This window comes from Piliocolobus tephrosceles, chromosome 21 (genome assembly GCF_002776525.5).
Source record: "Piliocolobus tephrosceles isolate RC106 chromosome 21, ASM277652v3, whole genome shotgun sequence".
Taxonomy (NCBI): Eukaryota; Metazoa; Chordata; class Mammalia; order Primates; family Cercopithecidae; genus Piliocolobus; species Piliocolobus tephrosceles.
In genome coordinates, this window is record NC_045454.1 from 11,375,237 (window position 1) to 11,387,256 (window position 12,020).

At 54.0% G+C, this 12,020-nt stretch overlaps 1 protein-coding gene across 2 annotated transcripts in view; it reads left to right on the plus strand.

The window, feature by feature from the left end:
• Positions 1 to 12,020, plus strand: part of LOC111519915 (guanine nucleotide-binding protein G(I)/G(S)/G(O) subunit gamma-8) — a 27,575-nt gene extending 15,555 nt beyond the window's left edge. Inside the window, exons 1-3 of one of the 2 annotated variants that reach the window (XM_023182225.1) lie at positions 10,036 to 10,088; positions 11,368 to 11,494; positions 11,882 to 12,020. In XM_023182225.1, coding sequence (XP_023037993.1) covers positions 11,411 to 11,494; positions 11,882 to 12,010 — 213 coding nt within the window. In that variant the 5' untranslated portion in view covers positions 10,036 to 10,088; positions 11,368 to 11,410 and the 3' untranslated portion in view covers positions 12,011 to 12,020. Of the gene's footprint in view, positions 1 to 10,035; positions 10,089 to 11,367; positions 11,495 to 11,881 lie in introns of those variants that run through there. The other variant, XM_023182224.1, reaches the window with a different exon arrangement.

Here is a 12,020-nt window from a genome sequence, read left to right on the forward strand (position 1 = left end):
CCTTCCTTCCTTCCTTCCTTCCTTCCTTCCTTCCTTCCTTCCTTCCTATTTTTTATTATTATTTTTGAGACAGGCTCCTGATCTGTTACCCAGACTGTAGTGCAGTGGTATAGCTCACTGCAGCCTCGAAATCCTGGGCTTTAGCAATCCTCCCACCTCAACCCCCACAAGCAGCTGGGACTACAGGTGTGCACCACAATGCCTGGCTAATTTTCCCATTTTTTGTAGAGATGAACTCTCACTGTGTTGCCCAGGCTAGCCTTGAATTCTTGGCTTCAAGTAATCCTTGCACCTTGGCCACCCAAAGTGTTAGAATTTCAGGCATGAACCACTGTGCTCGTCCTGTTCTTTTGTTGGCTATGTAAAATTATACTCAGTTCTTAGGTGGGTAAATGGAGGCTTAGAGAGGGGCCATTACTTGCCCTGGTCACATAGCAAGGGGAATCCAGGGCTAGGACCCAGCCCCCACCTGATTCCACAGTCAGAAGGATGGGTGTTTGTTGCTGCTTTGACCTTTGAGTCTACATGGGTAGATCTACCTCCCTTTGAGCTCAGAAAGAGCAGGGACCAGGCCTGCTGCGTTCACCTGTATCTTCAGCGCCCAGCCAGGCACTGGGGTTAGAGCAGGGGACAAAACAGAAAGCAGGCCGGGCGCGGTGGCTCAAGCCTGTAATCCCAGCACTTTGGGAGGCCGAGACGGGTGGATCACGAGGTCAGGAGATCGAGACCATCCTGGCAAACACGGTGAAACCCCATCTCTACTAAAAATACAAAAAAATCTAGCCAGGCAAGGTGGCGGGCGCCTGTAGTCCCAGCTACTCGGGAGGCTGAGGCAGGAGAATGGCGTGAACCCGGGAGGTGGAGCTTGCAGTGAGCTGAGATCCGGCCACTGCACTCCAGCCCAGGCGACAGAGCGAGACTCCGTCTCAAAAAAAAAAAAAAAGAAAAAAAAAAAAACAGAAAGCAAACCCCTGCCCTATGGATCGTCTATGGTGGGGGTAGGGTAAGGGATAAACCTATGTTTTACTTAGAATAATAATGAATAAAAGTTATTTTTAAAAGTTTTCCAGGAAAAGCTATTGCTTGGCAGGCCCTTGGGAACCATTACTCCAACTTCATTCCATAAAACGGGCAACGGAAGTCAGAAAGGAGAAGAGACTTGTCTAGGACTACCCAGGTCACTTAGTGGCTGAAATGGTTGAAGTAAATATGGATGGGCTTTTAAGATTTTAGTGCTTACAAAAAATAACAGCCTTATTTGAGCACTTATGGCATGCTGGGCTCTATTCCCACCACTTTACACACATTGACTCATTTAATCTTTTCCACCTGTATTAGTCTGTTTTCATGCTGCTGATGAATAACCTAAGACTGGGTAATTTATAAAGAAAAACAGGCTTCATAGACTCACCGTTCCATGTGGCTGGTGGAGGGGGGCGGGCTCATAATCATGGTGGAAGGTGAAAGGCACGTCTCACGAGGTCAAGAGTTCGAGACCAGCCCGGCCAACGTGGTGAAACCCCATCTCCACTAATAATTTAAAAATTAGCTTGGTATGGTGGCGGGCACCTGTAATCCCAGCTACTTGAGAGGCTGAGGCAGGAGAATCACTTGAACCTGGGAGGCAGAGGTTGTAGTGAGCCGAAATCGTGCCACTGGACTGCAGCCTGGGTGACGAGCAAAACTCCATCTCAAAAACAAACAAACAAAAATGTATTTGAAGCTCATAGGTGGCAAAGCCAGGATTCACATTCAGGCAGACTATTTTCAGAGTTCATGGCCTTAGTGCCTTACATGGTCTGTTTGCTGGACCCATGATCTTAAAAAGGATACACCAGGAATGGGTCACAGGGAGGGAAGCTGGGGGCGGGGGTGGTGGTGGTGGTACCATAATATATACATTCTATAGTTTGCTAAAGGTGATGACTATAGGGAAAAACTGAGCAGAGATATGAGGGGATTGGGTGGGGTGGTGAAGCAGGGGAGTTTGTAATTTTATTTAGTATTTTTTGAGATACGGTCTCACTTTGTCACCCAGGCTGGAGTGCAGTGGCGTAACTATGGCTCACTACAACCTTGACCTCCTGGGTTAAAGGGATCCTTCTGCTTCAGCCTCCCAAGTAGCTTGGACTACAGGCACACACCACCATGCATGACTAATTTTTAATTTTTTTGTAGAGACAGGGTCTCGCCATGTTGCCCAGGCTGGTCACCAACTCCTAGTCTCAAGCAATCCTCCTGCCTAAGCCTCCCAAAGTGTTGGGATTACAGGCATGAGCCAGTGTGCCCAGCCAAGAAGCGTGTAATTTGAAGTAGAGTGATCAAGAATGGCCTAATTGAGAAGATAGTGGCTTACACCTGTAATCTCAGCACTTTGGGAGGCCAAGGCAGGTAAATCACCTGAGGTCAGGAGTTTGAGACCACCCTGGCCAACATGGGGAAACTCCATCTCTATTAAAAATACAAAAGTTAGCCAGGCGTGGTGGCATGTGCCTGTTGTCCCAGCTACTAGGGAGGCTGAGGCAGGATAATTGCTTATACCCAGGAGGCGGAGGTTGCAGTGAGCCGAGATCGCGCCACTGCACTCCAGCCTGGGTGACAGAGCGAGACTCTGTATTAAAAAAAAAAAGAATGGTCTAATTGAGAAGATAACATTTGAACAGAGACCTGTTGACAAAACAGCAAGGAGGGCCGGGCGCGGTGGCTCAAGCCTGTAATCCCAGCACTTTGGGAGGCCGAGACGGGTGGATCACAAGGTCAGGAGATCGAGACCATCCTGGTGAACACAGTGAAACCGCGTCTCTACTAAAAAATACAAAAAACTAGCCGGGGGAGATGGCGGGCGCCTGTAGTCCCAGTTACTCGGGAGGCTGAGGCAGGAGAATGGCGTAAACCCAGGAGGCGGAGCTTGCAGTGAGCCGAGATTGCGCCACTGCACTCCAGCCTGGGCGACAGAGCGAGACTCTGTCTCAAAAAAAAATAAAAAATAAAAAATAAAAAATAAAAAAAAACCAGCAAGGAGGCCAGCTGGAGTGGGGAGGTGAAAAGATGGGGAGGTAGGGACTGTCACATCGTGGGGGCTTCATGGGCCATGGTGGGGATTTTGGTTTTTACTTCCTGGCACCCATGGGAGAATTCTGAGCATAAAAAAGACTTAGTTTTTAAAATTTTTTTTGGGGGGGGCAGGGGAGGGTTAATAGCTGTATTGAAATATATTCACCTACCATAAAATTTACCCATGTAAAGTATACAGTTCATTGGTTTTTAATATATTGACTATAAAAGACATTCAGTATTTTAGTGGCCAGGCTTGGTGGCTCATGCCTGGAATCCCAGCACTTTGGGAGGCTGAGGTGGGCAGATCATTTGAGGTCAGGGGTTCAAGACCAGCCTGGCCAACATGGTGAAACCCCATCTCTACTAAAAATACAAAAAAAATTAGCTGGGCGTGGTGGTGCATGCCTGTAGTCTCAGCTACTCAGGAGGCTGAGGTGGGAGATTCGCTTGAACTCAGGAGGCGGAGGTTGCAGTGAGCCAAGATCGCGCCACTACACTTCAGCCTGGGCGACAGAACAATACTCAGTCTCAAAAAAAGAAAAAAACAAGTATTTTAGTATATTCACAGAGTTATGCAAATATCACCACAATGAATTCTAAAACGTTTCCATCACCACCTAAAGAAACCCTGCCCCACAGCTGCCATCCTCCAACCTTCCCAGCCCCTGGCATCCAGTGATCTACTTTTGCCTTCTATAGATTTGCTAGTTCTGGCATATCATATAAATGGAATCATACAATATGTGACCTTTATGACTGGCTTCTTTCACTTAGCCCAAGTTGGAGAGTAGTGGTGCAATCACGGCTCCCTGCAGCCTCTACCTCCTGTTCAGGTGATCCTCCCACCTCAGCCTCCTAGGAAGCTGAGACTGCAGGTACATGCCACCACGCCTGGCTAATTTTTTGATATTTTTTGTAGAGAGAGGGTTTTGCCATGTTATCCAGGCTAGTCTTGAACTTCTGGGCTCAAGCAACTTGCCCGCCTCGGCCTCCCAAAGTGCTGGGGTGACAGGCATGAGCCACTGCGCCCAGCCAGCATACTATTTCCAACTTTCATCCATGTTGTAGCAGGTATTAGTACTTCATTTCCTTTTATTGACAAATGATTAATAGTCCATTGTCTGGATAGACCACATTCCATTTGTCCATGTATAAGTTGATGAACGTGTATTGTTTCCACTTTGGGCTATTATGAAAATTGCTTCTGTGAACATTTTTATATAAGATTTTGTATGTTTTTATTGCTCTTGGGTATACACCTAGGAGTGGAATTGCTGGGTCATATGTTAACTCTATGTTTAACCTTTTGAGGAACTGCCAAGTTTTTGTTTTGTTTTGTTTTGTTTTTTTGAGACAGAGTCTTGCTCTGTCACCCAAGCTGGAATGCAGTGGTGCAATCTTGGCTCACTGCAACCTTCACCTGCCAGGTTTAAGTGAGTCTTCTGTTTCGGCCTCCTAAGTAACTGGGATCACAGGCGTGCACCACCACGCTCGGCTAATTTTTGCATTTTTAGTAGAGACAGGGTTTCACCATGTTGCCCAGGCTGCTCTTGAACTACTGACCTCAGGTGATCTGCCCACCTCAGCCTCCCAAAGTGCTGGGATTACAGGCATGAGCCTCTGCACCCGGCCTGCCAGGTCGTTTCCTAAAGTGACTTCACCATTTTACATCCCCACCAGCATATGAGGGTTCAAATTGCTCCACATACCCACTTGCTATTATATGGGGACAGTTTGAAACAGGGTCCTTTTGGCTGCTCCGCGGGAAACAGGCTGACAGGGAGAAGACAGGAGGTCAATGCAGAGGTCACTGTAATAGTCCAAGCAGGAGGGAATGGTGTCTGGACCCAAGTGGGGACAGCAGAGGAAGGGAGAGGGATTGGATTCTGGAGTTGCTTTGAAGATAGAGCTAACAGGATGTCTTGCTGGGTGACTTGTGGAGTGTGAGAGAAGGAAGGGAGTCAAGGATGACCCCAGCCCGGGTGCGGTGGCTCACAGTTCAAGACCAGCCTGAGCAGCATAGCGAGACCCTGCCTCTAAAAGAAATAAAAAGTTAGGCCGGGCACAGTGGCTCACGCCTGTAATCCCAGCACTTTGGGAGGCCAAGGCGGGTAGATCACTTGAGGCCAAAGTTTGAGACCAGCCTGGCCATCATGATGAAATCCCGTCTCTACTAAAAATACAAAAAAGTAGCTGGGTTGGGCCGGGCGCAGTGGCTCAAGCCTGTAATCCCAGCACTTTGGGAGGCCGAGACGGGCGGATCACGAGGTCAGGAGATCGAGACTATCCTGGCTAATACGGTGAAACCCCGTCTCTACTAAAAAATACAAAAAACTAGCCGGGCGAGGTGGCGGGCGCCTGTAGTCCCAGCTACTCGGGAGGCTGAGGCAGGAGAATGGTGTAAACCCCGGGGGGCCGAGCTTGCAGTGAGCTCAGATCTGGCCACTGCACTCCAGCCTGGGCGACACACCAAGACGGACGAGCGTCGAATAAAAAAAAAAAAAAAAGTAGCTGGGTTGGTGGCGCATGCCTGTAATCCCAATCCCAGCTACTCAGGAGGCTGAGGCATGAGAATTGCTTCAGCTTGGGAGGCGGAGGTTGCAGTGAGACAAGATTGCACCACTGTACACTAGCATGGATGAAAAAGTGAGACTCTGTCTGAAAAAAAAAAAAAAAAAAAAAAAAAGCCATTTGTGGTTGTGCATGCCTGTAGCCCCAGTTACTGGGGAGGCTGAAGCAGAAGGATCACTTGAGCCCAGGAGTTCAGGCTGCAGTGAACTATGATTACACCACTGCACTCCAGCCTGGACGACAGGCAAGACCCTGTTTCAAAACAACAACAAAAACTCAAAAGTTTATCATCACTTGAGATGGGTAAGCCTGAAGTAAGAGCGAATGTATGTGGTCGATGGAATCAGCTCAGTATTGGATGCGTTGAGTTTGAGAGACCCTTTAAACGCCCAGGCGGTTGGGTATTGGACCCTGGAATTCTCTCTTGCCATTTGTTGATGATTTCTTGAATAAATAACCTCAGAACGGAATCTGAATCCAGGGCCTCAGTTTCATCCTCCTCCAAAAAATGGGGACCGTAATGCCTTCAAGCGCTAAGTTGTCATGAGGCTGGGGCACAGGGCAGGGACTGAGATCATCTGCTGCGGTCTGCACCTCGGGAGAGGAACGGAGGCTACGCTCGCGGCAGGCAGTGTCTGTCTGTCTGTCTCCCCCATCCCCCAGCTTCTGGCCGCGGTAGAGGAGCAGGAGGGAAGACTGGATCGTCACCCTGTCTTCCCCTGCTCTGAGCTGGGTTTCCTCCTCGGGGGCTGCCCAGGCCAGACTGCTGATGGAAACCAGCTGCGAGAGGCGCAGAGGCTCGGCACACGCCCAGGCCCCTCCTCGGCGCCGGCGGACCCCGATGGGGGGGCGGGGAGCGCCTTGGCTCCCCTCCTCTCTTCCGCAGCCGGGCCTGGGGCCCTGGCACGTCCGGCGCGCCTGATGCTTTCCAGATGTGGGCTTGATTTCTCTCCTCTATCTGGCCCCGTTGAGCCCACAAGGGGAGGGGGGAGGGGAGCTAGGATCCGAGACCCAAATCTCTACCAGGGACTCGGGTCGGGGTCCCCTTCCCGCCCATCTGCCTTCCCTGTCCAGGCAGTGAAAGCCGAGTTAGGGTGGGCTGTCCGCAGTAAAGACGCTCCTCCCCACCTCCACCTCTTCCTAGGGCTCCCGCCTTCTCCAGGTCCAGAAAGAACCCCAAGCCCCATCCATCGGGACACGCCCCCAGGTACACCGAGGGACACGCCCCTTAGAAACCCCGCCCCGGACCCCTCCCCTTCGGTCGCGCCTCTGCAGGCCCCGCCTCCGTCGTCGGGTCCCCACTGGAAGGCGCCCTCTGTGCATCTCTTTGTCTCTCTGGCCGCCTCTGCCTCCATCTCTGTGTGTCTGTGTCTTCGTCCCTGTCTCTGACTCTGCGTTTCGGCTTGGGTGTCTCTCTCCTACCCCCGTCTCTCTGTGTCCTGTCTGTGTCTGCCTCTCGTGTCTCTCTCTCTGCAGCGCCCTCCCCGCCTCTGCCTCTCTTTGAGTCCCTAGCTCGTTCCCTCTCTAAATCTGTGTCCCTATAGCCCCCTGCGTCTCTCTGACTCTCCCTGCATCTCCCTCCCCTGTCTGTGAATTTCTCTGCGTCCATTTCCTGTCCTCTCCCTCCGGTCCCTGGCTCCCTGCCGTGCTTCCTCTGGTCCCGTGTCTCCCCTTCATCTCCCGCCGGGCCCTCCTCCCTGTGGGCCACCTCCTCCCGTGGTCTCGCGGGGCAGGGTGGGCGCCTGGGCGTGCTGCGCGCGCCCTCATGTGGCCGGCAGGGGCTGCGTGTGAGCGCCAGAAGGGGAGTGCTGGGGAGCGGGGGACGCTGGTGTTCGCGGTGACACCGGGAAATGGCGTGTGACACCTGGAGGCTGTGTGAGTGTGTACTGCCGTGCTGGTGTGTGACTCCAGATCTGTGAGTGTGTACTGCTGTGAGATGGTGTGCGACGCCAGGACACTGTGTGAGGGTGTACTGCCGGGAGATGGTGTGCAATGGCAGGACGCTGTGTGAGTGTGTACTGCCGGGAGACGGCGTGCGACATCTGGAGAGTGTGCGAGTATGTACTGCTGCGATGGTGTGTGACTCCAGGAGACCTGTGTGGACTGCTGTGAGATGGTGTGCGACTCTAGGACACTGTGTGAGTGTGGACTGCTGTGAGATGCTGTGTGATGCCAGAACTAGGACACCATGAGCGTGTACTGCCATGGTGTATTGGTGAGATGGTGTGTGGTGCTGGGAGTCTGTGTGTGACTGATTGATGTGAGATTCTGTGCGACAAAGAGAGACTGAGTGGGACTGCATATGTCAGAGATGACATGTCGCTGACTGTGACACTGTAAAATTACTGGTGATGATGAGAGATTGTGGGTGACTGTGTGTGCTGATGAAAGGTTGTGTGTGATCGGGTGTGGGAGAGACACTCTTTGGGGCTCTGTATGGGACATTGAGAGACCATATGTGGGAGTGAGAGATTGTGTGTGATGGTGCGTGTGAGGGGGCAGTGTGTGTGGCTGTGTGCAACATGGTGAGCATATGGTGCTGTGTGTGTCACACAAGCAGATTCTGTGTGAGAGGGAGTGAGGCTGATGACTGGCGTACACTGAGAGGTGGCGTGGACAGGTGTCATAAGAGGCACACAGAAGGCCTCTCATGAGGTGGGACAGACGGAGTGAGCGTCAGACAGTCTTTGTCGGCCACATTGTGTATGGCTTGTGAAAAAGTGCATGATCCGGGCACATTGCTGCAATCCTGGCACTTTTGGGGGGCTGAGGTGGGAGGATCCCTTGAGGCCAGGACTTTGAGACCAGCCTGGGCAACATAAGGAGACCCCTCCCCACGCTGTCTCTACCGAAATAAAAATAAAAGAAATTCGCCAGGTGTGGTTATGCACCTCTGTGGTCCCAGCTACTCGGAGGCTGAGGTGAGAGGATCGCTTGAGCCTGGGAGGTGGAGGCTGCAGTGAGCTAAGATCACACCACTGCACTCCAGCCTGGGTGACAGAGAGAGACCCTGTCTCAAAAAAACAAAACAAAACTGTGTGACTATGTGTGACACTGAGCTCGTGAGAGATGGCAGGGTTGTGACAGTGCGTGCGAGTGTGCGGCTGTGCAGGGCACTGGGAAGCGAGAGAGAGGGAGGCCTTGTGTGTAGAAGGCAAGAGATGATGGAGAGGCAGGAGTGAGTGTGTGAAACGCTGCGAGATTGTGTGGGACTCTGTGAGACACTGAGCCATCGTGGGTAGCTAGGTATGATACCAGGAGATGGGGTGCGTGTGTGTGACAGGGACAGACTGTGTATGGAGGGAATGTGTCAGATGCGTGTGACACGAGGAGACTGTGTGAGAATGTGTGGCCTTCCATGGGTGTCACTGGCCTGGCAACTGGGTGTTACTATGAAATACTATAAAACAGTGTGTACTTGACAGGTTGCATGGGTAATTGCATGCCACCACGAGACACAGAAAGTGTGAGACTGGGACAGGATGTGAAACTGAGAGAGAAGTTTAAATGGCATGCAAGGCCAGGCGCGGTGGCTCACACCTGTAATCCCAGTACTTTGGGAGGCCAAGGCGGGTGGATGACCTGAGGTCAGGAGTTCGAGACCAGCCTGGCCAACATTGTGAGACCCTGTCTCTACAAAAAATGCAAAAATTAGCTGGGAGTGGAGGCAGGCACCTGTAATCCCAGCTACTCAGGAGGCTGAGGTGGGAAAATGGCTTGAACCCAGGAGGTGGAGGTTGCAGTGAGCCAAGATCACACCACTGCACTCCAGCCTGGGCAACAGAGTGAGACTCAGTCTCCAAAAAAAAAAAAAAAAAAGCATGCAAATGTGGGTGACATTTGGAGACATTATATGTGACACTGTGGCAAACTGCTGGTACGTTTGGGGCTCTGATAATTTATCTGACTGTGTAGCCCCTGGGGCTGCCATTGTTGGTGGCTGTGTGTGGCATTTGGGGCGACCGTGTGAGGTTATGTTGAGCAAGGTCATTCGTGAGGTTGTGTGGTGCTACCATGTGACAGGGCAAGACAGTTTGTGTCTGTGTGAGGGACAGTGAGCATGAGGCTGGGGGGTGACACTGAGGTGGCGAGTGTGGCTGAGTGAGAGGCTCTGTGGGACACACTGGAGAGGTTTGTGTGACTGTGGATTAAATGCAGCCAGGGCCGAGACCCACCTAGACAGACTGTCTTTTCTAGTGAGTGTGAGAGAGGCACAGAGTCCCACAAGAGGACAGCAACGGCAGAAACACAGGGAGAGGGACAAAGACAGGACTGACAGACAAGAGAGAGGGCCCAGAGAGGCAGCCCCAAGGCGGCGGGGCGGCGGGGACCGTGGCTCCGGGAGGAGGCGGGTCCCTATGGGCTGCGCCCCAGGGGAGGGGGCGGGGCGGGCCGGAGGGACCCAGACGCTGCCTCCCAGCCTCTGTCACCGCCACCAGCCCGGCCCAGAGCAGCAACAGGTAGGAAGCTCCGGTCCCGGCCCCACAGCTAGTCCCTTTGCCTGCTCCGTGGCCACCGTCTCTCCGCCTGCGAATGATTGAATGAACGAGTGAATGAGTGAGGGAATGAATTCTATGTCTTCATCAGCCTGTCTCTCGCTGTGTTCCTCTCCCCAACCCCTCCATCTCCCTCTTTCCTTCCCTTCTTGCCTCTGTCCCTCTATCTCCCCGTCTCTGGCCCTTTATCCCCTTGGTGTCTCTCTGCTCTTTCCTCCATCCCCCCTTCCTCCATTTCCCCTTCTCTCTCCTTTCTCCCTCCCTCCATCTCCCCTATCCTCTCCCACACCATACCCCTCCCTCCATCACCCCATCCTCTCCCACCCCACACCACAACTCCTGCCTCCATCACCCCATCCTCTCCCACCCCATCCGTCCATATCCTCCATCCTCTCCCACCCCACACCGCCTCCCTCCATCACCCCATCCTCTCCCACCCCACACCCCCTTCCTCCAGCTCCCCTGTTCTGTCCCCTCGTCCCTTTGTCCCCTCGGTGCCAGTCGCCTTGTATCACCCTGTTCCTTGCTCCCCCTTTCATTTGTCCCTCTATTTTCTCCTCCGTCACTTCATTCCTTCCCCAATCTCTCCCTCTCTCTATTCCTCCCCGTCTCTTCATTTCTCCAGTGCCTCAGTCTCTCCCTCCATTACTTTGTCTCTGTCCCTGCGCGCCCCGTTGTCCCTCTGTCCATCCGATAGGCCTCTCCTCGGTTGGGCTCCCCCAACCCTCTCCCCTGGCCGCTAATGAGCAGAAGAGCCTTTGAGGTGGCCAGGGCTGGGGTGGGGGGGCTCCCTGAGGGGGGCGGAGGGGGCAGCTGCTGCCAAGGCCCTAATGAGTCCCCCTCTGTGCCCCTCCCGCCGCGATCTTAATTCCCAGTTCTCCCTGGAGCCACCGCTAATTGGCCTGGGGAGGGGCCCCCCTCCTGGCTCTCGCTCTGCCCCCGGGGGGTGAGGACACCTGGATTCTGATCCAGCACCTGTGGCCCTGTCCTTCTGTCTCAGCCTCCCATCTGTGCGCCCCTCCTTCCCTCCCTCGCCCCTCCCTGCTCTCTCCCCACCTGCCTTAGGTATCTCCATCCGCGCATCCCTGCATCGCTCCTCTTGTTCCTGTCCCCCTCATCTGTCCATCCCTCCACCAGTTCCTGGCCACCCCACTCGCGCACCCTTCCACCCTCGCACCTGTTACCGGGTCCGTCCCCTCGCCCCCACCTCGGGACCCAGACGTATCCTAACCTACTCCCACAGCCTCAACTCCCGCGCGTCTTTTAACCCCTTCCCCGCCGCAACCATGTCCAACAACATGGCCAAGATTGCCGAGGCCCGCAAGACGGTGGAACAGCTGAAGCTGGAGGTGAACATCGACCGCATGAAGGTGCTGGGTCGGGGTGGGAAGCAGGGCGGGGATTCTGGGCCTGCGGTCTGTCCCGGGCTGTGTCGCCCTGGAGCCATAGTGCAAGGATGCCCCTGGGAAGAGGGCTGGGCAAGGGGCGGGGCAGGGCAGGAGGAGGGGCCAGGACGAGGGGCGGGGCAGGACAGGGGGCGGGGCCAAGGCGAGGAGGGGCATCACAGAGGAGGGGCCAGGACGAGGGGAGGGGTAAGACAGGGGAGGGGCCAGGACGAGGGGCGGGGTAGGACAGGGGGAGGGGCCTGTATGAGACGGGGCGGGGTGGGAGGAGGGGACCGGGCAAGAGGTGGGGCCTAAGTGGGCGGCGCTGAGGAACCGAGCAGGGTGGTGACATCTCCACCCGGGTGCTCGCAGGTGTCGCAGGCAGCAGCGGAACTCCTGGCTTTCTGCGAAACGCATGCAAAAGATGACCCGCTGGTGACGCCAGTACCTGCCGCGGAGAACCCCTTCCGCGACAAGCGCCTCTTTTGTGTTCTGCTGTGAACCCTCCAGA